This window comes from Mytilus californianus, unplaced genomic scaffold, assembly GCF_021869535.1.
Source record: "Mytilus californianus isolate M0D057914Y unplaced genomic scaffold, xbMytCali1.0.p SCAF_7, whole genome shotgun sequence".
Classification (NCBI taxonomy): domain Eukaryota; kingdom Metazoa; phylum Mollusca; class Bivalvia; order Mytilida; family Mytilidae; genus Mytilus; species Mytilus californianus.
This window is the reverse complement of record NW_026262723.1, coordinates 2752318-2778715: the sequence shown is the minus strand read 5'-3', so window position 1 is coordinate 2778715 and position 26398 is coordinate 2752318. Positions and strand designations below refer to the sequence as shown.

Here is a 26398-nt window from a genome sequence, read left to right as displayed (position 1 = left end):
TTACTGGCATGTAATGAACGGTAGAACGGTATATAAGAATCATGTAAACGGTATATAAGAATCTTGTGAATTTCAAAGAGTAAATATCTGGGCAGTATTAAAATATAGATTAAATAAAGGAAATAATATTATTGTAATCAATTAACAGTGTTTCAAACTTTAGATAAGCGATTTGAGAGTATTTTCTTGTCGATATTTTGAATGAGAAATGTGTTCGTGGTACATGTATTATGAAGATGATGGATGGCTGTTTAACTTCCAGTGGCAAATTAAATGCATATATATTCAGGATGAGAACATGTTAATGCAATATGAATATTGACCTTGCTTTGTACTAGACCGACACGGTTAGAAGGATTTTAAACATGTTAAACGTGCTAGTTCACAAGGTAACAGTCCGCAGGAAGATATGTCACCCTAACCGGACACATTATTCTGTCTACGAGTTGACCATTATAAAAATAACAAGATGTGGTTTGATTGCCAATGAGACAACTATTCACCATAGTTCAAATGAAGTTGGTGTAAGCAATTATAGGCAACCGTAAGGCCTTCAACAATGAGAAAAACATAACGTATAGTCGGCTATAAAAGGCCCCCGACATAAAAAATATGACTCGATTCAACTGAAAAAACCAACGGCCTCATTTATAACAAAACAATTTACGAAAAAAGAATATGACAGACATGAACAAAATACAACCACTGAATAACAGGCTCCTGACTTGGGACAGGCACATACAGAATGTGGCGGAGCAAAACATGTTTGTGAGCACTCAACACTTCCTTTATCCTGGGATAGTGGTGTTACAGCACAACATAAGATACATAAAAAAAACCAGTTGAAAATGGCTTAACTCATCAGATCGATACAAAGCAGAAAAACATCTTACAAAAACAAAGACATGACGTGACAGGGTATTTATACATTCCTAGCAACAACGAAACAAGACACAAAATACAGATCTGAAAGTACTCGCAGTTACTGTCATCTAGTTCAAAGACAATAACAACTAATAAAAGAAATCATGTATCTAAGACTAAAATATCAATCACTACACATCCAACATCCAATGGATTTAATGTAAAGACGTCATTAACAATCAGAGAAAAACATGACCTTGTGCGATGCAAAAATATAAGTATCGACAGATTGTGGTACCGTGTAAGTGCATATGTGTATAACAATACTATTAAGTTTGGTTTTAATTTACTGATAACAAAATTAATATTCATACCAATATAAACAATATTCAAAGATCTAGTTACAGTGTTGAATTGGTAACCTTTTAGAATAAGTTTATTTAAAAGATTGATAAGTTTACCCATATCGTGTATAAATTTTGCGGGCTCGGTGAACAACATCACCGTAAAGTTTAGAATGTGCTATTCCGTCTGAAATAAGTTTTTTACATGAATAGCCAAAGTTGCCAACCAAATATTGTATCTATGGAAGAATTTAGTAAAGGTTTTAAGTACTTTGTGGTAACGAAATCCCTGTCTTTAAATTTACCAGTAATACATAGATTACGCTCATTGAAATCCAAATGTCACTACTGACACAGGCATAGCGAACGAGTTGGGATATTATATAATCACCGTAAGACGGTGCCAAAGGAACATAACCGTCAAAAAAAGGAATTTTTTAAAAATTAACAATAGGGAAAGAAAAATTATCCCTTTTGTCGTAAAGTTTTGTGTAGAGTTTCTGGTTTAAAACTAAAATGTCTTAATCTAGGAAAGGATACCTATTGCTGTTAATATTTTATTTATCTAAGGTCCTTTGGGTAAACTTCGGCAGTATATTTAGAGAGTTCTTGTTTATCTAACGAATAAATATCATCAAGATAACGGTAAGTGTTGTCGAATTTATCAGTTAAATGGAATTTAGATGGGTCTTTCCTGAGTTTTGCCATAAACTGTGATTCATAACAGTACAGGAACAAATCTGCTATTAAAGTGGCACAATTGGTGCCCATAGGAATACCTACAATCTGTCGAATAACTTTATTGCCGAAACGTACATAAATGTTGTCAAGGAGAACATTTTGGCTTTAATCATCTCATCACTTCCAATAGATATATCTAGCATATCAACCAGTCTTTTCTCTCACTAATTAATGCCGTGTGCTCAGCAAGAGCAGCAAATACAAATTTTAATGTCATTGGTTTGACCTGACCGGTGTTTGACCCCACGACCTCCCGCACTCGAGGCGAATGAGCTTTTTTACTTTCACGATTAATTCTATTAGTGGAGTAAAATATTGATTATCAAGTACGATTTCTAGGTAAGATTCGTGTTGCTAAATCCGTTAGGTTTTTTTTTTTGTGTTTTGTTTTGGACTGTTGTGTACCTTTTCCGTCGTGTCCTGTATTTCTTCGGTTTGTAGTTATGACCTCTAGTATTTTCTCAACTTTGTTCGACCAAAATTACATAAAGATCAAATACTAGTACTGTCTAAATGGGTTATTTTGTCTTTCTGAATACAGATGTGGTCGGTCGCTTTAACGTATATCCGAAATGTCCTTTTATTCAAATCACAGAATATAAACCAACAAGTGTATATATCTATTTGGACCAATGTCGTAAATTGAACATTTGCGTCTCGTCAAGCATTGGACAAACATTGAACATGATAAAATGATAAAGTAAAAAATTCTGAAGATCTTGAAACGTGACATTAACACCCTTTTTGTTTAAAAACGACATAAGATGCTTTTTAGTCATTTTATTCCTTTGTCTTTTCATTACCCAAAATGCATCAGAAATTCTATCAGTCACATATTCTTACCAATTACAGTTACAACAATTGCACATAGTAACCCCTGTGTATAATGTCTTTTATCAATATGTAAATGATATACATGTACAATAAAATTAAAACACTTGACTGATACCCTGATTTGTTGATAATACTGTTTCTTGAATAGCACAATATACCACATAATTGCATAACCTCTCCGTGTAGATATATTTTAACTGACCAAATAAAAAAATGGTCTAAATAATAAATCAGTTTTTAAATATTTCTATATTCCGTTCTTTGGTTAACGTATGCTCTAGATATTTTTAAATAATTCCCGCTATTATTCATGGTTACGTTTTAGAGACGGTCTCAATTTCCTCTTATTCCCATCGTATGTGCATTGGACCAAAACTACTTTTTCGTGTCTGTAATATTACGGAAAACCACAAAAAGAGGCAAACATATTCTACTAATAATCTCTACGTCGATCGTATAAATAGATCATAATTTAGTTCTAACTTTAACAGCAATATTTAGAATTTAACATAATTCTATGGAATTTGGAAACAAAATCGGTGACGTCAAACTGGTCAATTTCACCGACAAAATATTTTAGTGGAATTATAATTTTTTTGTTTAACAAATGTATTGATTTCAGTAGTAATACTTGATTAAGTACGCTTCAATTTTAATTATAGCAAGTAAAAACAATAACTACGACTAAACTCCCACCCTCACCTAAAACAGTATCCCTTCTGCTTTGGACATGGACAAGAACCATATTCCGAGCTATATCCTACCCACTTGTAAAAGAATTTAAATATATCCGAGTTTAAAAAAATGTCTACATTATGAAAAAAATTCGTACGTTTCCTTTGAAACAGGCACATTGACGTCAATTTTCAAACAGAGGTTGGTCCTTTGTGTTAATGCATCTGTTATATGTACGACTTCCGAAACAGCAATTTAAAGCTCATTCACGATAGAGGAACAGTGAGTTATTTCAACTTGAGACGCCTCTTCTGTCACTCAGATAATATACTCTTGAATACTAGTATTAGCAACTATACGCTCGAAAATTTTTTTTCTTTATGTTTATCCGTGATTATATAACTGTCCATGTTTGGAGGTTTGATAGAAGGGAATTTTTTTGGCGACGACAGTATGGTCTCGGTTTGAGTTCCGGTCTCGTTCTGGTTTTCGGTTTTATCATAAAGATTTGTGTAACTTGATTTAATGTTTTCTCTCTCAACATTCTTTGAATTGTCATCAGAATGGAGCGCATCGTTTCTAAATGCTCTTTCTTCTGTCAATGTTTCGTCACTGTCCAATAAATTGTCTTCTGTATCTGAAATAGATGGCGGGTCTGGCAGTTTATCATCGTCGCCATTTTGTTCCGTCTGTTTTGGGCCTTTCCCGAATGTCTTGCTGGTTGTTGTTCTCCTGTCTGGTTGATCAATGTCGATTGTGAAGAGATTTCTAGAAAACATAAAAAAATTTAAATTATCAGTGACAAAAATATCAGTAATAACATATTAGTAGGGTGCCCAATGTCCAAAAAGTCCTCTAGTTAACGAGTTTAAGTTAACGGATAACACACGGCTGATTTTTTTGCACATTATAGGAAAATCATTATATTTTACAATCATGATTGTCGTCGTAAGTTCCTGTGGTCACGATTTTCTAAATTTCGTGTTTTTACAGGGTACCACCAGATACCGTATTGTACGGGGAATCTTTAACATGAAAAATAAAATTACTGCGTTCTTTGTTGGTAGTCAAAACAGTACCTATAATATAGTTTATATATTAAATATATCATATAACGAAATCGGAAAGTATTTAAGTGATTTTGATATAAGTATTTCAGCATTTTAGTAAGAGTAAAATTTTACCCGAAATTTACCCTATTTTCATCGAAAGCAAAATTATTACATGTATCATCACAATATTTTTTTAATCTGATTTAATCAATAAGGCACAGTGCATGTGTGTGCCAAATTGCATGCGTGAAATAAAAATCGTTTTGAAGAAATTAGCAATTAAAAACACAAATTAAGTCAACATTTTGGTATTGATTAAACACGGATTATATCGTGCCATTAATCATTTTGTTGCTTACACTATTAGGTCAAAAACAAGGACAGAGGTCACTCAAAACATTTGTCTTTTTTGCTTGTTGTGTGGTTGATTTATTTGTTGTGAATAGCCAACTAACTTTGTAGATTGTCACTTTGTTCGGAGAAATATGCTTTGTGTCTGTTTTTCAAAACTTTAAACTTTTTATTGAATAAATATTTTGTTATAATTGTAGTATAAGAATCAAATCGGTCGGTTTTGTTTCACACCCGGAATATGGTACATCAAAAGTCTTATATGATGTTTTCGACCTAAATCCCTCTCAGTGGGAACGACAATAAAAATGTACCACCGTTCGTGCAACAACAAAAAAAAACAGATACAACAGACAGCAACCAACGACAACCACTTAATTGCAGGCTCCTGATTTTGGACAGACATATACAGAATTTGGAGGGGTTAAACATGTTAGTGATCCTTCAACCCTCCCCTGACCTGGACAATGGTATAACAACACAGCATAAGAATAATCTGCTGGAAAAAACAGTTTGAAATGGCTTGACTTATCAAATCGGCATGAAGCACAAAAACAACTAACATGAAGACAAAAAACGCAAAGTACCGATATAATAGTACTCGCCGTTAGGGTAGAACATTTTATATTCTGAAGAAAGGGATGGGGCTGGCGGCGCGAAAATTCATTTTCACTTTTGTACACATCCATATCCTCAACTAACCTGCATTTCATGTTGAAGAGGGTTCATTCTCATGCAAAGTCAATTATTTCAGTTCATACCAGGCCAATTAAAGTAATTCATTTTCAAAATCCTCATTCCCTCCCTGTTTTCGAAATCAAATGGGTGTTACCTTACTGAAAACTAATGAAAGGACGTCATCAATAGTCTGAGAAAAGTATGATCATAAACATCATTATCGTAAAAACTACACTAGCTTTTGTTATAAATCAGGCCGTTAGTTTTTTTTCAAATTAATTCTTTAATTTTTTTCATAACTGACCTTTTTATAGCCGACCATACGGTAAGAGTTTTTCACATTGTCGAAGGCCGTACGGTTGCCTATAATTGCTTGCTTCCACATCTCCTAATTTTTATATTATACAACAAGTATTACATAAAATTAACACTATCAATGTTCCATGTAAATGAGGTAAGGTCAGATGAACTCTGCAACAAAATCATGTACACCTTGTTACCATTCCATACACCAAATATATTTAACCCACTACTATCTGAGACTATACGGACTTGACCACTGAAACTTAACCTTATTCACTGATCCGTGAAATTAGGTAGAGGTCAGGTGAATCATGTCTGACGGTCATGTAGACCTTGCAAGGATACCATATATTAGTAACCAAATATAGTTATCCTAGAACTCATGATAATTGAGACATTCACATGACGAAAAAAGCTATACAGTTTATTAGCAGTCACTTAACAATGAATATGAGGTCAAGGATAATGATTATATGACGGAAACTTCGTAACACAATGAATCTATATACAAAGTATGAATCATCCAGTTCCTCTGCCCTCTGAAATATAAAGCTATATATAGTTTACGGTGTTGCCGCCACCACCATCAGATTGTATTCTGTATGCCTCGCATTCTGCTTCTTGCGTCGAATGCGATTTAAAAAAGAACAACTGAAATTATCTCTCTTACCTACACCTAGTCGGTGGGCTTTCAACTTAACAGTAGACAATGAAACGTAATAGCTACTACTAGCTTCGGCAATTTTTCTATGTTGTTTCGCTCTTATTAAAATTCTGATCTTTATTAACTCGCGTGCTCTTATATATAAGCTCAAATGAAGATAGCGAAATCAGAGATCTATATTTTAATTAGATTGATGTTGTTTACAAGTGTTTGTGAAATACATCGATGCTGTGCAAAACTTTCTTTTTGTAGATAATCTTTAACTTCATGTCAATTGTAGGCCAATTTATGTTCAATAAGTCATGTACATTACACTTGATATAAGTGTGTAAGATGGAGTGATTAGCCTGCTGTTTCTATTCTCATTTTGTTTTCATAACTTGTAACATAAACCCTCCCCCTTTTTCACCGTTTGCAGTTTTTTTTTTTTATTTCTGTAAAGCAAATATATACTCAGACCTGCTAATTCAATCAATTCTGCGTAAATATTCATCAGTTTTGGAACTAAGTACTATTTGATGTGCTTCCACGTTCACCAAAAGAAAATTGGATATTTACCCAGAAAATCATGACGAACACCTTCTATCAAAAGACGGAAAAAATAACATTTTGGGAGGGCAACTTATAAATGTTAGTATTTAAAAAACATCTCTAAAGATCACTTGTATCGAATCTTATGTAAAAATTTCGATTTTGGAACTTTTAAAAGGTCAAGGTCACTGTTATTTAACAGCTGAATGAAAATTGTAAATGTGCACCTTACAAGTACAAATGTCAATCTCGAACCATATTTGGCAATAAAATTATCAAATTAGTCTTAAATATAGAAACTATAGTTATAATCCTTTTGAATTATTCGAATTTATTTTGCTATAAACGCAAATATGTAGGGGTGGCCAGCTGTCTAAACGTGACTCTACGTTTTCCTTGAAATTTGAGATTTGACCTTTGACCCAAATTTAAGAAAATCGTGACCACTGTAGACAACGACGACATCAATATTTCGACGAGGCTTGTTCTCCTCTTTCCAATGATATACAATATAGCCGTGTGTTATTCCGTTAACCCAAATCGATCAAATTTGTTGACTGGGCACCCTACTATATGAAGTATTATTAATTATTTAACTTTAAAAATTGTTTTTTACTTGCTCAACTTTCTTTTGAGTGCATTATCAGAACAATAATTGGTACGTTCGGCATAGTAGTTCAGCCGCACGATTTGCGGAAAATTTTATTAAAAATTATGGAAAGTTAACGTTCATTTATGATTCAGGCTTCAGTTCTTTTACATCGAATCGTGTTAGTTGTACAGCTGCTTTTTTCGTCGAATAAGTTTTTATATCGATATATGGTATTGGCTTACGTTGTTTTTCAAAGTACCGATTTTATGCAAATGTGGAAAAATTAAGCATAAATGGTTGGATGTTTAACGTCCAGTGGCAAAAATAACATGCAGGCTAAGCCGAGAAAAAATTCTTATGTTATACGAATATGAATCATGATCCTGTATATATAAGATCGACACGCTGAGTAGGAATTTAAACACGATGGTGGTTCACAAGCTAACTGTTCGCAGAAGACATATCACAACATTCGAATAAATTATTCTGACTGCGAGCTCTAACTACTGAATGCTGCGTGCTTGACAAAGAAAAAGTAAATATAGTTTTTCCGATATTTGGTTTGACCTGGCATTTAATCGCACCCATGACGTCCCGCACTCGAGGTTAGTTAACACGCCACGTTTGTACCGCAAGATCACCGAGGCGGTTAATTAATGAATATGTACACAAGTTTTAAGAACAATTGCTTACAATTTATTTTCGCCAATGAAACTATGTGGTCTACTCCTAACTCCGGCATCAGCAAATTCTATATGATCTATATTTAGCTGACTTTTGGAACGTGCAGCAGGCACTGGTATGCTCTGTGGACTGACATCGCTTTGTCTCTTGTTTACAGAGGCATATATTCTAGACAGGTCTGTTGATTTTCTGTAAAGATAAATAATATCAAAACAAATTTGAAGTAATCATTTCTGCATATTTAATCAATAACTTACTTACAAACTTCAAGAAAAAAATGTACTCACAATCGACAAGCGTTTTTGGAATGAACTTCATCCGGTACGGTAGAGGTCAAAAGTGTAAAACCAAAAATATTTGGATGTGAGAGCACTCAAATAGAGGAGCGGATTAAGATAACCAAAATCGTATGAATTAATTAACAGTGCAAAATAAACAATCATTATGATTAAATATTAAACCTTTTCGGGATTTTTAGATATGTGCATTATTTTATTTGTATATCATATTGGCTAGGTAAAAACGACAAAACTATTGGCTCTAATAACCTCACGATTACAACTAATCTTTTCCCGTCATGCCATTTCAACCTCAAGATTACAACTAATCTTTTCCCGTCATGCCATTTCAACCTCATTGACAAGATTAATGTAATTTCAACCTCAAGATTACAACTAATCTTTTCCCGTCATGCCATTTCAACCTCAAGATTACAACTAACCTTTTCCCGTCATGCCATTTCAACCTCAAGATTACAACTAAATAAATCTGTTCCTGTCATGCCATTTCAAAATCTTCTATATTGTAAATAAAATTGAGAATGGAAATGGGGAATGTGTCAAAGAGACAACAACCCGACCATAGAAAAGACAACAGCAGAAGGTCACCAACAGGTCTTCAATGCAGCGAGAAATTCCCGCACCCGGAGGCGTCCTTCAGCTGGCCCCTAAACAAATATATATACTAGTTCAGTGATAATGAACGCCATACTAAACTCCAAATTGTACACAAGAAACTAAAATTAAAAATAATACAAGACTAACAAAGGCTAGAGGCTCCTGACTTGGGACAGGCGCAAAAATGCGGCGGGGTTAAACATGTTTATGAGATCTCAACCCTCCCCCTATACCTCTAGCCAATGTAGAAGAGTAAACGCATAACAATACGCACATTAAAATTCAGTTCAAGAGAAGTCCGAGTCTGATGTCAGAAGATGTAACCAAAGAAAATAAACAAAATGACAATAATACATAAATAACAACAGACTACTAGCAGTTAACTGACATGCCAGCTCCAGACTTCAATTAAACTGATTGAAAGATTATGTCTTCATCATATGAATATCAGGCACAATCCTTCCCGTTAGGGGTTTAGTATCATACCATCATAACATATATGAGAAGAACATAACCCGTGTCATGCCAACAACTGGTTTTTAAAAAAATGTGTTTAGTGCCGATGCAAAGACCCTATAAGTGAATCAATATTAACGCCAAAATATGCAATCTTTAATGACCTGACAACAGTATCGTAACTATATCCCTTCTTAATAAGTCTATTTAAAGGTTTTGTTAGCTTCAGAGGTGAATACTGACATTTTTGTGCTTTATAAAGAATATTTCCATAAAAAATTGGATGTGAAATACCTGAACGTATAAGAAGTCTGCATGTTGAGCTATATTTACGAATGATGTCCTTATACCGATGATAAAATTTAGTAAATGTTTTGACTAGTTTGTGATATCGAAAACCCTGGTGTAATAATTTTTCAGTAATACATAAATTTCTCTCGTTAAAATCTAAAACATTGTTACATACACGAGCGAATCGTACAAGTTGAGATATATAAACATCGTAAGATGGTGACAAGGGAACGTCACCATCTAAAAATGGATAATTAACGATAGGAAATGAAAAATCATCTCTTTTATCATATATTTTAGTATTAAGCTTTCCATTAATGATATAGATATCAAGATCGAGGAAAGGGCAGTGGTCATTGTTAGTATTAGCTTTATTTAAAGTAAGTTCAACAGGATAAATTTCTTTAGTATACATACTGTAGTCGTCATTATTGAGAGCCAAAATATCATCCAAATATCTAAAAGTATTATTAAATTTGTGTATCAGATGTGGTTTCGATGGGTCTTTGCTGATTTTTGTCATAAATTGTAACTCATAGCAATACAAAAAAAGGTCCGCAATAAGTGGTGCACAGTTAGTCCCCATTGGAATTCCGATAACCTGACGATATACGGAATCTCCAAAGCGAACAAAAATGTTATCTAGTAAAAATTCAAGGGCATATAAAGTATCAAAGCATGTCCAATTGACATAGTTTTTTTGTTTATTGCTACTAAAAAATTACCTAAAAGAGTTTGAACATATATATTCACATTCTGACTTTTTAAATGCCCATTTAATTAGGTGTGTGAATTTTTTCTTAATGAGAATGTGAGGCAATGTGGTATATAGGGTAGAAAAATCAAAACTTTGAACAGATTCAAAATCACCAATATATGCATGTAATTTATCAAGTACTGTGTTTGCTTACATGTCTTTGCTACGCAATACGAAGCATCCTTTTTTTCATTTTTACTTTGCGGGAAGAATACATTTATTCATTTCAACCAATCTTTCAAAATCCGACTGTCACTCTACACCTTACAGAAGTACAATTGTTCTAAACAGTCATTCGAATAAAAATTCACAGTTTGTTAATTTCATTGTGAAAAATATTACCACTCGTCGAACAAAACTGACCAAAAAATGTTTTGATATTACTTTTAACGGTATAAAAAAGATAAAATTGCTTTCGTTGTTTTCAATTCTTTTTTTAAAATTTTAAGTTTGATACTTTCTGAAGAGATATATATATTAGATAGAAAGTACCTGTACTTTATCATCTTAAATGCCATATGATTAAGTTGCAAATTGTAAATCTCACAGTCACTCACGTTAATTTGTTTTGTTCTACCAGTTTTGCATTTGTGTACAATGTCGAGTCATCAGCTGATTTAACCATGTCGTCGTCAAGGTGATCATCGGAAGTTGGAACTATTCTTTTCTGACCTGATTTCTCATCCAATTGCATTACTACGTCATCATAATGATTCTTTCTCGGATGTGCCTTAGGTCTGGTATCTATAGTCTCGTTTTCATTAATAACTGTAGAATATTCTGGAGACAGGTCTATATTATGATCAGTGTGGATAGAACTTCTATCAGACTCCGCCCAACTCTCACCGCTACCAACCTTTGTCTCACTTACTTTTCTTCTTAAGAACTGTGGACATGTGACTTTCGGGAACGAACGTGGACATTTGATTCTTGGGAACGATCGAGGACATTTGATTCTAGAAAATACTTGCTGACACTTGAATTTGGACAAAACTTCTCTTAAGTCTGAAGATTCTATGCTGAAACAAAAGTATTTAAAAGATATGATAATATTACCATTGCTTTTGTCTTTCTATATATAACTAGATATATACATGTACATGCTCTTAGCAATATTTGGGCAACCTTTTAAAAGATTAATTATCTAGTAGACGCTCTTGAATTTTGTAATTCAGTTGCCTTTAAAATATTTTAATTCGAGTCACATTGATGAGTCTTATGTAGACGAAATCCCTGTTTGACGAAATAAACTGTATGCCTGGTATGTTAAATTATTTTTTTAAATAGATATTAACATGAATTGAAAAAAATATATATAATTGAAATAATTCGGTAAATGTGGTGACGAATTTCATTCACGGTCATCGACTTAAATGTAAATCAACCAATGATTGTGAACGCTCACAAACCTGTTTTACCCCGCAACATTCTTTGTGTGGTTGTCGTTGGTTGCTGTGTGTCATCTTTCGTTGGTTTTCGTTAATTATTCGTATCATAAATCAGACCGTTGGTTTTTTTTTAATTAGTTTTGAATTTTGTCATGTCGAGGCCTTTTTTTTTCATCTTAGGCACATATACATGTAACATGTATATTCATCTTTGGATGAAACTTTTGTTTGAAACTCAATTTTGCATTTGTTTATTTTTTTAGTTGTCTATGAAAGTCAATGAAGTTATTTGTTTCAATTTAAAAGTATAGATACAACTTTAACAAAAATTTAGGTAACACACTATGAGAGCGAGACTTCAGAGTGCATTTTGTCTATCGCCAGATTGCTTGAACGATGTTTTTTTATGTTGACCCAAACATAACCTTGAGCCAATTTCAAGTTGATATAGCTTCTTGTCATTCTAATCGTGATAATAAGGAAAAGTGTGAAATAAAAGAAAAAAAAACTACAATGAAAGTTGTAATCATTTCTTACTCGTATTAATAATTTATTTAGTCGAAACGAAAAAGAAGAAAAAACCTTACCTTCATAAAAATTACTCTCATGGCGACCTTTTTGTACTTACTTTTTTCTGCGGTAGTAAATATAACTGAGAATTACAACGGTTATCACCACAACTAAAGCCAGTATTACCACAACTATCACTGCAACAGATAACACAATAACATATAATATTTGATTGTAACATGTTTAACGTCCAGTGGCAACTATATCACGCATATTCAAGACGAAAACAAATAGAAAATAAAACAGTTAGACGATTACTTAAAAGGTAAAACAACCTCGATGGAAGGAGAGATTTGAATGCCACTAGAAAATAAGGGGGAATGTAAGACAGTGACAGAAATGTTGCCTTTCATCAGGCTAGCTACGGACTTCTCAGAGCATTTTTACAAGCGATCTTAAATTTACAAAGATCGTGACAATTACCAATTAGATGCATCTGATTAAAATTAATGTCCTTTTCAGACCTGACGTGGTTGCAATTTTATCCTCCCGCACATATAAACGGACACCCATCGTACCGATGGTTTTACTGATGGCACAGAAGTCCAGGGTAAACCATACTTCTTTACCCAAGTCAACCCCTTATGTTTAGAAGAATTGAAACCGATTTAACAACAGTTAAATTTATTTGATACATTTGTACGCCACCTCTATCTTTGCATTAGAATCTGTTTACTTGATTTCTTGGGGAGGGGGATAATTATGTTTACGATTTAACGGTAAACTTTCTATATGTAGCGTGAACTGTGATTTTTACATCTACTTATGTATCCAAGGGTTAAGTGCCTTATCAAAAACATATTTCTATAGTACACGGTTGTATACACCTTTTTAAAATACCTGTCAACCCATAATCATTTCATGTACCTTGGCCAAAATCAGAAACCTCAACAGTGGAAACAAAAAAAGCTGATGTCATATTTTGACGTTTCCTTTTCCTTGAGGAATTTAACGTTGATGAGTGATATCTCTTAAATGCATTTTGTTTTTTTTTTTTTTTTTTTTGGGGGGGGGGAGGCTTTTTCTCATTCTATTTATTGTCCTATTATTCTGTTTTCTTTTGTGCATTTTTTCAATAATTTATTCTTTATGTATTTATCGTAAAACAAAAAAGTTATCGTTGAAAGGAAAAACATTGAACTGAGTTTCTTATTTTATATATTGTACATTCTAAACTGCACTATATATATTCTTTGAATTACTGTGTGATTTTGGAAAATGAAGTAATATCGAAAAAAAGTTGTAAAACTGAAAATCTGAGAAACTTGTTCAGTGATAAGTTATTCAGAATTAAAAAAAAACAAAGAGATATTATGAGAATCAAGACCATGGCATACACAGTTATTTCCTAAAAAAGACACAGAAGGATATCATTATCAAAGTACTGAAGTACTGAACATCGGATGACCACAAGTTCTTGAGGATGGTCAAAAGCACTTGTCTCAGAAAAAAAACAACATATCTCTTTACCTGAAACTGAGGTTAATGTACAGAGATATATTTTTTTCTAGACAAGTGCGTGCAAGTATGATGAATAAATGACAGGAAATTCAACTTCACCGTAATAACTATCATATTGTAGTGATACAAATCAGTATACACTGATTTGTTGTTATATATTATATTAAAATAACAGTTACATATATATATATGATTTGCATCCGTTTGTATATCATTCTATTCTACTGTTCTAATAATAGTGCAATGCAAGTGCATGGTGGACACTTTTCTGTAAAAATTCGATTTTTCTAAGATTGGATACGAGTAGGCATTCATATTTTCCCGCAAAAACAATTACAGAGTTACCGGTCCTGTCGCAAAACGTTCTTTGAGATATTCTTCCGCATGCTTTAACACAATTTTTCGGTACGTGTGCATTGATATTATCAATGATTTTTTACTTATATATATATATATATCTAACTACAAAACATTTTCACATTATTAATTTATGTTGTAAACAAAAATATTTTTATCAGTATTCATTGAAGAGATGTATTTATATCAAATGACAAGGAATGTTATTTTGCACTCGTTTATGTGCGCATATTTATCATGTTTATAGATCGGTTACAAACCCAAAACTAATTTACATAATGGAAATCTAGGCGATAGCAATACATCGGAGTGACCTCAAGGTCATCGCGATGTAAAAATAAAATCCATGGTATATGCAGCGTGTGCACAGTGCAGAGGAAATACAGAACTTCTCCCAAATTCTTCAATAATTTCATTTATGTCACATGCCAGATAAACGCATACACAACAATGAAAAATCACCCTATTGTTTTCTTTTTGTCTTGTGTTTTTTGACAGTGGATAGATACATGTATATGGAATCAGATGCGCTTTCAGTGTTAGGGGAGATCATTCGTATATCAGATTTGAATTAACTGCTTCATTGTACGATTGTAGATATTATGGTGGGAATGCAAATGTGACAAATTAAAACTTGTAGTATACATTGTAATTCGATGCAAAACTCCAATTTTAATTATTAGAATATCGAGAGGTATTTGACATTGTTCGGTTTCTTATTTGAAAACTAATTATAGACATCCATTTCAAGTCTCTATTTTGTGTCAATGTGCTGAAAAGGTATATAAAATTCATTCGATGTTTAAAAAATGAAATGATCTGGTAATTATAAAGCTGTGTATAGAAATCCAAAACCTATGCCTCCATGTACACCTTCAACGCTTTCTTAAGTTACAAGTCTTTATATCATCAATCACGTGAATTCATAACATCATAAAGAAACAATGCATCATCGTAGGTATATATGTATGTGTGTGGAGCTCATATTATAATCCCTAAGTAATGAAACTTGATATTATCTTTATTCACAATTGCGTCCACTGAAATGAGTCTCTCTATATAAAGTGAATGTATAAGCACACGAAAATAAAGGAAAGGTGCAAAGGGTTTTAAATGATGTGTATTTCATGACCAAGTACAACATAAAACATAAAGAGCGTAAAATAACTGAGATGGCTAAGTTAAATGACAACTGAAGATGTATAATTTCAATAAGATAAAAAAAAAAGGCTAGGATCCCCTCTATAAAAATACTCAAGGTATAGTTATTACATGTTCATGTGCGCTCAAACAATAATGCACCCTATTTGCAAACTGCAGTGAGACAATAAAGAACACAGAAAATACATTATATTAGTTTCATAGCAAAGATATTGTGAGCTAAATAAGAAAACAGATACATCAATTCATTCATCGTCTATCTCCGAATGTGACATATAAACAAATTTATCTTTTACTTGTCAGGAGTCAAACAACGGATGACTGTTTAACTTCCAGTGGCAAGTTAAATGCATATTCAGGAAGAGAACATGTTATTGCGTTATGAATATGAACCTTGCATTGTACTACTAGATCGACACGGTGAGCCGGATATTTGACGTGCTAGTTCACAAGGTAGCAGTCCACAGAAAGACATGTCACCTTACCCTGACACATTATTTGGACTGCGAGCCAACCAGTCTTTGCTCTAACTCCTTTATGTCGCATGCTTAGCATAGTAGCAGCAAATATCAATTTACAGTCTTTAGTTTGATTGACCACGGTTGGAACCCACGACCTTATGCACTTGAGGCAAACACGCTACCACGAAACCACCGAGGTGTTTGGTTTTTTAGGGAATGACATAATATATAAAACGCGGATATGGTATGATTTCAAATAAAATAACTAACTACCAGAGTCCAAATAACATTGATTAAAGCATTTATAGCCTTCAATAATGAGCAAAACGCATACTATACAGTCATCTATAAGACTACGATAAAACAAACAAAAAACAACGTCCCGATTAATGACAAAATTATAAAGTTGACGAAAAAAGCCCAAATATGACAGACAGTAACCAACGGTTACCACGGTATAACAGGCTCCTGACTTGGGACAGGCACATATAAAAATTGTTTTCCCTTCCTGGGCACCCGAGCTTAATATGTTTTTTTTTTTGGGGTAGAGGTTTGAGGAAAGGTAAATTAAATTGTCTTGGTTGTTTATTTCTGTTGGCAATGGTGTTGACTTGCTTTCTATTTTTTTATCACTATTTATAACAAGTTTACAAAGACTATTATTCAAACCCTGAAATGAAGTATATGTAAATAGGATGATGTTTACCTGTACTCCCACTTTTAGTTTTAGGATCTCCCCATGATGGCATTTTATTCGGGTCTTCAACTGAAAAGAAATTGTCAATCAATTAATATTTTTGACACAATGTCACGTGTACGTGAACGTAAGTTTGTACTATGTCTAAACACCGTCAATTTTCGGGACATTCCGGAGAATAATAAATGAACAACCCATGTATATTTGAAACTTGGATTTTCAATTATATAAATAGAATAAGAACGTTTGAAAATTGCTAGAATTTTATCTTTGCGAAATTAAATGAAAGTGTAACAAATGAAACAAATGTATCCGCGAAAATTAGTTTGTTTTAGCATATAGAATCAGGTAAAACTGTTGCTATATAAAACCGGAAATGCAGTCGAACAAAAACAAACCTCTTTAATGTAATTGATTGCAGAAAAGATATCACTGCAGGACTGTGAAAAGAAATCAGAATAAACACAAAATTAAAATTATTTAACAGAAGATTGTTGTGTCAAAAAATGAGGATTGATAGTTTCGTGATCATTTTATAACCTAAGCGGAAACAGTCACTAGTTACAGGCGAAATTATGCTTATTTTATTGGTGTGACCTTACCTATTGTTATGTTGACCATCTGCTCCTCACTATACATTGCCCCGCTTATATAGTGGTAGGCCTTGCATCTGTATATACCACTTTTATTTGTAAACATTTCCTTGATAATGAAAGTATCGCCAGATGACACAACAGTCTCCAAATCTGGTTCTTTGTACCAGTTGTAATAAGGTGAAGGGTTACCCTCAGCGACACATGTTAAGTTGATCTGGTTCATAGGGTCTCGAATATGAGTGTCAACATCCGGATCTTTTGATATTTCAACGTTCCTTACTTTATCTGAAATTACATTAAAATAAAGAATTAATAATTCTGATCTGATTGAATTAATACCTTGATTATAGTTTCAAATATGTGGTGAATTTTGAGGAGTCAGTTATGAAGCATATCAAACAGCAAGAGATTATTACTGTTTGAAAATTTATGATTACTCTAAAATAAAATACAAAGATTGCAAGGGGTGTTCACATTTCAGTCACCTGTTAGTGGACGTCATCAATACATGTAAGAATTCGTCGTTGCGTCGCTTCCGACTATGATATTGAACTGACATTGGTAAACCATCTTCATTTGTTGTGTGTTGGTTGGTTGCTGTACGGATACCGTATAGCATTATATAGTACACCCCTCTTTTTATCTATATTACTCTGTAAACTATTAACAAAATGGTATGTGCATGTGGTTGCTTTACGTCAAAGAGACACCTACCCAACAAAACAACTGTTTAAAAAATATCTAGAAAATCATCAAGGTAAAATTTCTTCAAGAATAAACCAATAACACTGTACAAAGCTCGATGCAGAACTCATCTTAATCTAAATTTAGTAGCAGGGTTGAACAATTTATGATATCTAAATGCATGCACCTGCTATAAAAGTTTTTCTAGTTATGAAGTATTGCATGCATTTAAACCAGGTAAGTAGCTGCAAACAAACTGACCATTCTATATTAACTTTACAAAATGTGTGATTCACCAACGGATGACGAGTTTACCACAGAGATGGCACAGTTCATGTTTTGGCATGAAAAACCAAATAATTCAAACAGATAAAAGATGTGAGATGCACAACTTCATGTTTTGTAGAAAATCTGAGCAAGTTTGGAGGAATTCTGTTAGAAATAGCAGACGTATCACGGGAATAGTTTTTGTTGCTGTTCCTTGTATTGACACTTACTGGAACATTTGATTCTGACGACCTAATTAACACCTCTATACTTGATTATGATTAATACTTACAATGTATGATTAATGGTGACGTTTTTTTCATCATATTCTCTACCTGGTATGACTGTTCTACACAGCTTATTGTTGCACCATTATCATCCTCTGTTAATTGTATAGTCAAGTTACTGGTACCATGGAAACTGCAACTTCCTGGTATCTCCGTGGGAACAGTCACGGGTTCGCTGTAAATAACAGGATTATGTTCACCAGCGAGATGCTTTCTCCAGATGAATGTGCCGGCTGGATTACCTACATCACCCTTACAGATAAACGAAACATAGTCCTCGTGGACTATACCAGCGGAAGGAAACATTACCACACTGTCTGGCTTTGATGATGGACCTACATTTGTAGAAAGTTATGTAGAAATCGCTTGAAACAATATAAATATAGTCTGTTACAGTACATGTACAATTTTGTTAATGTAAACAATAATCTAACAACGACATAAATAATTATTATAAACATTCAAATCAAAATAAGGAGCAAGTGCTGAGAACTACCTTTAATTAGATTGGAACTGGTTGAACCTAATTAAAAGGTCTTTTAAATTACTTTTAAAAGTATCACCCCCAGTTTTTGGTGGGGTTCGTGTTGCTTAGTCTTTAGTTTTCTATGTTGTGTCATCTGTACTATTATTTGTCTGTTTGTCTTTTTTATTTTTGGCCATGGCGTTGTCAGTTTGTTTTCGATCTATGAGTTTGACTGTCCCTCTGGTATCTTTCGTCCCTCTTTTTCAAGTATAATATAATTTATTGAAATAGAAAAACTACATTTTAATATAATTAAAGTTATACTATACAACAGTATTCTTGATGGTCGGTTTGTTTCTTACTTTGTGAATCTGCTACCCACTTTTAGCATACGCTGTCTTGTATAAATTCACAAATTTTTAAATATTCTAAACCATTATCTAGTTTAGACGTTCAAAACATTTTTTTATTATATTTGTTGTACACAGTAGTTGGAATCATAAATATACAAAGAATTGTAAATACACTTTACTTTTTCAAACATCATTGGAAAGAATGAAATATTCCTAAGAGTCGACTCTAACAGCTTATTTTTGTTGAATTGGAAATACTTCATAAAAAGTAGTTTATTAAAACGAGTAAATAAGATAAGTGAGGATTTTGAAATAATTATCCACCTCAAACAGAGTAAGCATGATACAAGAGTCTGTAATGTGTTTGTTGTCATTTGTTGCTGTCTAACATATTTGTCTTTCGTTTTTAGTTTTGTATATATCCTATATCTTCCCTACCTTTCGGTATTTTCATCTTGTCTATAAAATGTATTTTTGGTTGCTTTGCGTGATTTCGTCTGCACCTTTTTGGTCAGCCGTATCTTTACAACGTGTATTTTTTTTTCTGCTGTTGATCAAAATTCGTATACTGAAGTCATTCTACTGATTAACATATCATGCACGGTAACCGGTTGCACATACAAAGATTTCCCATTTCCATTCTCAATTTTATTAGTTAAGCAAATATTTATTCAGTAACATTTTTGTAAAACTTGAAAGAAAAAAACAAACAAGTTCCCGACTATTGTTAAAATCCATTGTATTGTTAAACATACGTATCCTTTAAAACAGTGTACTAGTATCTTAAACAATTGAAATCCGAGCAGTGCAATTAACATTTATCATAATCTATATTCATTGACTATAAAAATAACTCACCAAAAACATAACGACATACAGAATGTGTACTTGCCATTTAAATAACCTGTACAAATGGCCATCAAATATGTTTGTGTGATACAATTGATACATGTAGACGGCTATTTCCTTTATAAAATTGCCAATTTTTCATGGCATTGATTCCAACAATTGATGCATACAATTTTTAAAACTTTCATGAATGTTCTATATATTTAATTTTCTTGTTTTTTGGTTTTTGTTTTTTGTTGTTTTTTTTTACAAATAAGAAATTATAATAAAGATGATAACCTTTTTCAATATATGCAGTATGTGAGTTCCTGGGCAAACATGCGGAATTTGTTTTCTTTGGAAAAATGTAGGAAAATTGATGATCTGGCTATTACAGAATACTAACCTGTAACATTTCTGAATGGTTAAATCATTATAAAATAGCTTTTAAATTTCTGGATCGTCCTGAAATATTTGGCACTGAACGTTAGGCCAACAACAATCAACAACCAAATCCTACTGGTTATATGGAACATAAATGTGTGTGTTGCGTTATTTAGGTCTCCAAGTATAAATACTAACATTATATATATATGTACATACTTGTAATAGTTATCGTTGTGGGATCAGATTGCATGGTATTTAATTGTCCATTATTATCATAATATACATCACATCCATAGTCAGTGTCATCTTCACATTGTACTGAATTATAAGACATGATGGCGACGTTGAGAGAACCTGTAGGGTTCGTAAGTGAAACACGTCCACTGAGATACTGTCCGCCAGTGCTTAAAGATGCTACTTTGTTACGATGTGGTGGATAAAATGTTATTATCTGGTAAAAACTGTTAGTTGTTTTATTTCTGGCTGTTAAATGAATGAGATTGACAAAATCATCGTTTTCTGTTGTAAGCTGACATCTGAGCTCTACATCTGAATCACCGATAGCTGCCGTGATGTGAGAATTCATGTTCACTTGTAACGCATTCAATTCTACAAATATTCATCTTTAAAAGTTACCTCCCTTTTGTTTGGAAATCATGTTTTGTCGGAACATCTTTAAAAATTATAATGACCAATATGCATGTAAATTTATGTCAGATTACTCAGGGGCGGATCCAGAAATTTATAAAAGGGGGGGGGGGGGGGGTTCCAACCCCCGGACTCCCCTCCCCCCTGGATCCGCCACTGTTACTAAAATGTTTTTGATCATATAAGGCTTTTATATTTATAAGGTATGAGAGAACAAGATCTCCACCCCTCTCCAGATCTTCAAAAAAACGAAAGAGAGCAGTATCAGATCAGTATCCACTAATTGGAATACATTAACCTTTGTTTAATTATAACACAGTTTGACTGTTTTATTCATTGGTTTATATGGGCTGACATTTTCAAAATTAAAACCGAAGTACAGCGCTACAGGTTAAAAAGATATTCAAATACCTGAATAGCCCTTCAAACCAAATTTAAGGTACTCTTTTGTCAAGATAGACGCAATGCGTTAATGTACTCTATTGTCAAGATAGAAGCAATGCGTTAATGTTCTCTTATTGTCATTGCTTTAAAGGACATGCATTGTCAAGATACTTGACGCAATGCTTTATAAGTTCTCTTGTTGTCAAGGTAGACGCAATTCTTAATAAGTACTCTGGTTGTCAAGGTAGACACAATGCTTCATAAATACTCTTGTTGTCAAAGAGAGGCGGAAGATACTACAAGGATATTCAAACTCGGTGACAAACTGGCAACTATATGGCAAAAAACGAAAAACTAAAATGCCCAAAAAAGTACACAAAACACAACATTTGTCAATATCGACGAAGTGCTTTAAAATTACTATTGATAGTTTAGCAATTGGTTCTAATACAAATCAGACCTTTGACTGACAAAACAAATCAGGAAGAAATAATATTGGACTCATTGATCTCATATTGAGGAAGTGATCACGAACTTTTCAATAAGGATACGGATATAGCGGAAATATGGTGAAAGTTTGAACTATAAAACCGTAGCTAAAGTCCTTATTAGAGACTATATTCATATTACAATCCATAAAAAAATTAGAATAGTGATAAAGGAGGAAGTTGAAAAAAATACTATTTTCGAAATCATTCATTGGATACAATCCAAAATATTGTCGACCATCTCGACAAACATTTGAAGTATGCTAATTATGTATGAAAAGACATTTACGTTAGTAAGACAGCAACCAAACGATATAAAAACTAGAAATCTTGAGGTCATAGACTGGTTTTCAACAATACACGCTGACTACGTTCTCAATGCAGCTGGCAGTTATTTGTAAAAAATGTCTGTACTAAGATGTAGATATTTCGTATCTTTTGGATAGGTTTTCGGTGTTTCGTTAATTATACCATATTTTTTGTTGAAACCCCGTCAATAACCACACGAGACGAATCGAACATTATTATTACTACTTTTTAAGCAACCGCATTAAAGTCAAAATGTCAACAGTGTACTACAATTTGTTAACCTATATAGCTATACAATAATGAATGGAGCCTATGGGCCGAGTATAAATCTCAATTACCGAATATTGAGGCTATCAACCTATTCGTACTAAAAACAAATTAGTATATATATTTATATTACCTATAACACATTTTTTTATATAAATATAAGGAGATATGATTGCCAATGAGACAACTATCCACCAAAGTGCAAATGAAGTTATAGTTTATTTGGCCTAATTAATTAATTGTTTCCAATAAATATATATCAGATTGGCTAGTGGCCCTGCTTCGACGCTGTTGTTGTTCTTGTCTAAAAATTCAGACACAATATTCTAAGTTCCCCAGCCTTGCTTTCTTCCCTCTTTTTTTCGAAGTTCAGATATAACGAAACTATGGTATAATTGTGAATGTTATACTATACATCGCATTGGTATCATTTTTGGTCATTGAGATTTATACACTGGTTGCATACACAAAGGCTCCATTGTAAAGTTATAGATTAATAATACAACATATGACGCCTTTGTTTTGAACGGGTTTAGAACATGTCAACGCAGCAGCAGTCAGAGTCATAAAAAAAAGATAAAAAAAGTCAGCATAGGGTTTTATACAAGAGAAAAGTGTCTATGGCAAGCTATAAATCGCCCCGAGTATAGAAAGGTTGCTTATATATTTTTATCACAAACTATCATCAAAGATCTGAAAACAATTCTAAATTTTCTAAATGAAAAAGCATTACGATATTACAAAGCTCCACTGATAAGGTTTCTTTAAATAGACTTATTAAGAAGGGATATAGTTACGATACTGTTGTCAGGTCATTAAAGATTGCATATTTTGGCGTTAATATTGATTCACTTATAGGGTCTTTGCATCGGCACTAAACACATTTATTTAAAAACCAGTTGTTGGCATGACACGGGTTATGTTCTTCTCATATATGTTATGATGGTATGATACTAAACCCCTAACGGGAAGGATTGTGCCTGATATTCATATGATGAAGACATAATCTTTCAATCAGTTTAATTGAAGTCTGGAGCTGGCATGTCAGTTAACTGCTAGTAGTCTGTTGTTATTTATGTATTATTGTCATTTGTTTATTTTCTTTGGTTACATCTTCTGACATCAGACTCGGACTTCTCTTGAACTGAATTTTAATGTGCGTATTATTATGCGTTTACTTTTCTACATTGGCTAGAGGTATAGGGGGAGGGTTGAGATCTCATAAACATGTTTAACCCCGCCGCATTTTTGCGCCTGTCCCAAGTCAGGAGCCTCTAGCCTTTGTTAGTCTTGTATTATTTTTAATTTTAGTTTCTTGTGTACAATTTGGAGTTTAGTATGGCGTTCATCATTATCACTGAACTATATATTTGTTTAGGGGCCAGCTGAAGGACACCTCCGGGTGCGGGAATTTCTCGCTGCATTGAAGACCTGTTGGTGACCTTCTGCTGTTGTCTGTTCTATGGTCGGGTTGTTGTCTCTTTGACTCATTCCCCATTTCCATTCTCAATTTTATTTCTGACTTGGGACGGACAAATGAACATGTTGCGAGATTGGAATACATGAAATTTGTTTTCAGATTTGGATCGTCCCCCTGTTCACCTAGCTCAATCAGATGAATGATAAGGGTCCATAAAACATATTCTAAAATATTTTAACTTGGCAATATAAATCACAATAATATAGAATAAATAGCCAAAAAACACACACAGTAGAAAACAAATAACCAACAATAGTGGTTAAGGAATGATATAAAGCCATGATGCCCATCACTCTAATATCAGCGACTGTACATTGGAAGAGCTATCTTGTAGTAACTGCGAGTACTCTTATATCAGTTCTTTGTGTTTCTGGTTTTTATGTTAGTTGTTTTTGTGCTTTATATCGATCTATTGAGTTTAGACTTTTGCAACTGATTTTTACAGTTTGTTCTTATGTTGTGCTATGGGAGGATTGAACGCACAGAAAACATGTTCTTTATGTAGTTATCCCACGTCAGGAACCTGTAATTTAGTGGTTGGTGTTGGTTCCTATTTGTTTATCGTAAATGTTATAGTTATACATTATGCCGTTAGTTTACATGTTTGAATTGTTTCAAATTTTTCATGTCGGAGCCTTTCATAGCTGACTATACGGTATGGGTTTTTTCTCATTGATGGAGGCCGGACGGTGACCTATATTTGCTTAAATCCACGTCATACGAACTCTGGTTGATAGTTGTCTCAATGGCAATAATATCACATCTCCTTTTTTTATATTAATTGTTTGATTGACAAGATAAAAACGGATAAAATAAGAAGAAGAAATAAACATTACCTTTGCAAATAATCCCAACTATTATACACTTTCCAAACAACGAAATCGCCATTTTATTTTGTCGAAAGCTCCCGACAAGACTGTCGACTTATTGTTATGCAAAATACGAAAGCTAACTGATACTATAATAGACAGATTATGATCACATTGGAAAATGAAACCAGTACTTAATATACTAGTTTATAATTTAAACGTATATCATACCAGTCTAGTGAGTGTGCATCTCTAATATTTCGTTTAGTTTATCTTTATTAATATCATCATTGAGCGTAATACATTTGGTCAAGGTTTTAATGCTGTATATGCATAATCTATGGCTTTAACTTGAATATAAACATTTTTTAAAAGTTTTATTTAGTCATAACTACTTTTATTTGACTTTTAAGAATAATAATATTATAATGTACAAAATGGCTACAAAATAATAACAGATGTTACATTGACATCTACTAAGTTGTTACATGCAAGGACTTCCGGATAGAAATTCTCTTCCCATCTTTCTTGTTTACAGAATAATTTGGTTTTGTTTATAAAAATAAGACAGGAGATGAAAACTCCATAAGATACTGCAAGGTTGCTAATAGTTCCCGTAAAATCCAGGCAGTATAGTTTCTGAGGAGTGAAAAATACAATATGGGAATGGACGAAGAAACGAACACGAAACGGGTAAAATGATAAATTCTTTTCACTTAAAGGGTTAATCAATTTTTAAACTGACTAATATTACGGATTCCTGTATTTAACAAGTAACTAACTATGAACTGGTTTATTTTATAAGCAATCACTTAGTGTAATGCTTTCAAAATTGAGTTGATTCTTTCAAAATTTTTAACAATTCAGCCTTGCATGACATCAAAGGGCCTATAACTTAATAGACTACTGTGGATTCAGTTATTTTCGTGAGTACCAATTTTCGTGGATTGAGGAAAACTTGCATTTTCGTGGACTGAGGAAAAATTGCTTTTTCATGAATATTTGATTTCGTGGTATTGTCAGAGTCTGCATTCAACCTAATAAAAAAATTGTAATTTGTTGAACATTTGAGTTCGTGGTTCACTGTACCAACGAAATCCACGAAAATTGGTATCCAACGAATAAAAATGAATTCACAGTATCATATTTGCGAGAGAATTATACTATATCAAAGAGAATAAACTATAAATGAATCAGTTATTTTAGTTTAATTTGTTCGTAAATATTTCTTCTTGAAAGGTACTGATTGAATGATTGTGAGTATTCACCCTTACCTACGTCTCTACAAATGTAAAGAAGTGTTGTCAATTATTGCATACTTCAGCGTACAAAACATT

At 33.1% G+C, this 26398-nt stretch overlaps 1 protein-coding gene across 1 annotated transcript; it reads right to left on the bottom strand.

Annotated features, from left to right (window-relative positions):
• Positions 1–2714: 2714 nt before the first annotated feature.
• On the bottom strand, positions 2715–25213 carry LOC127708171 (uncharacterized). Its single transcript, XM_052213014.1, has 9 exons — positions 25089–25213; positions 20893–21285; positions 18648–18977; positions 17411–17689; positions 16818–16877; positions 12730–12808; positions 11271–11732; positions 8323–8502; positions 2715–4226 (listed from the first exon to the last, which is right to left on the bottom strand). The coding sequence occupies exons 1-9, from the start codon at positions 25138–25140 to the stop codon at positions 3812–3814; spliced, it is 2250 nt and encodes a 749-aa protein (XP_052068974.1). The 5' UTR covers positions 25141–25213; the 3' UTR covers positions 2715–3811.
• Between the last annotated feature and the right edge of the window lie 1185 nt (positions 25214–26398).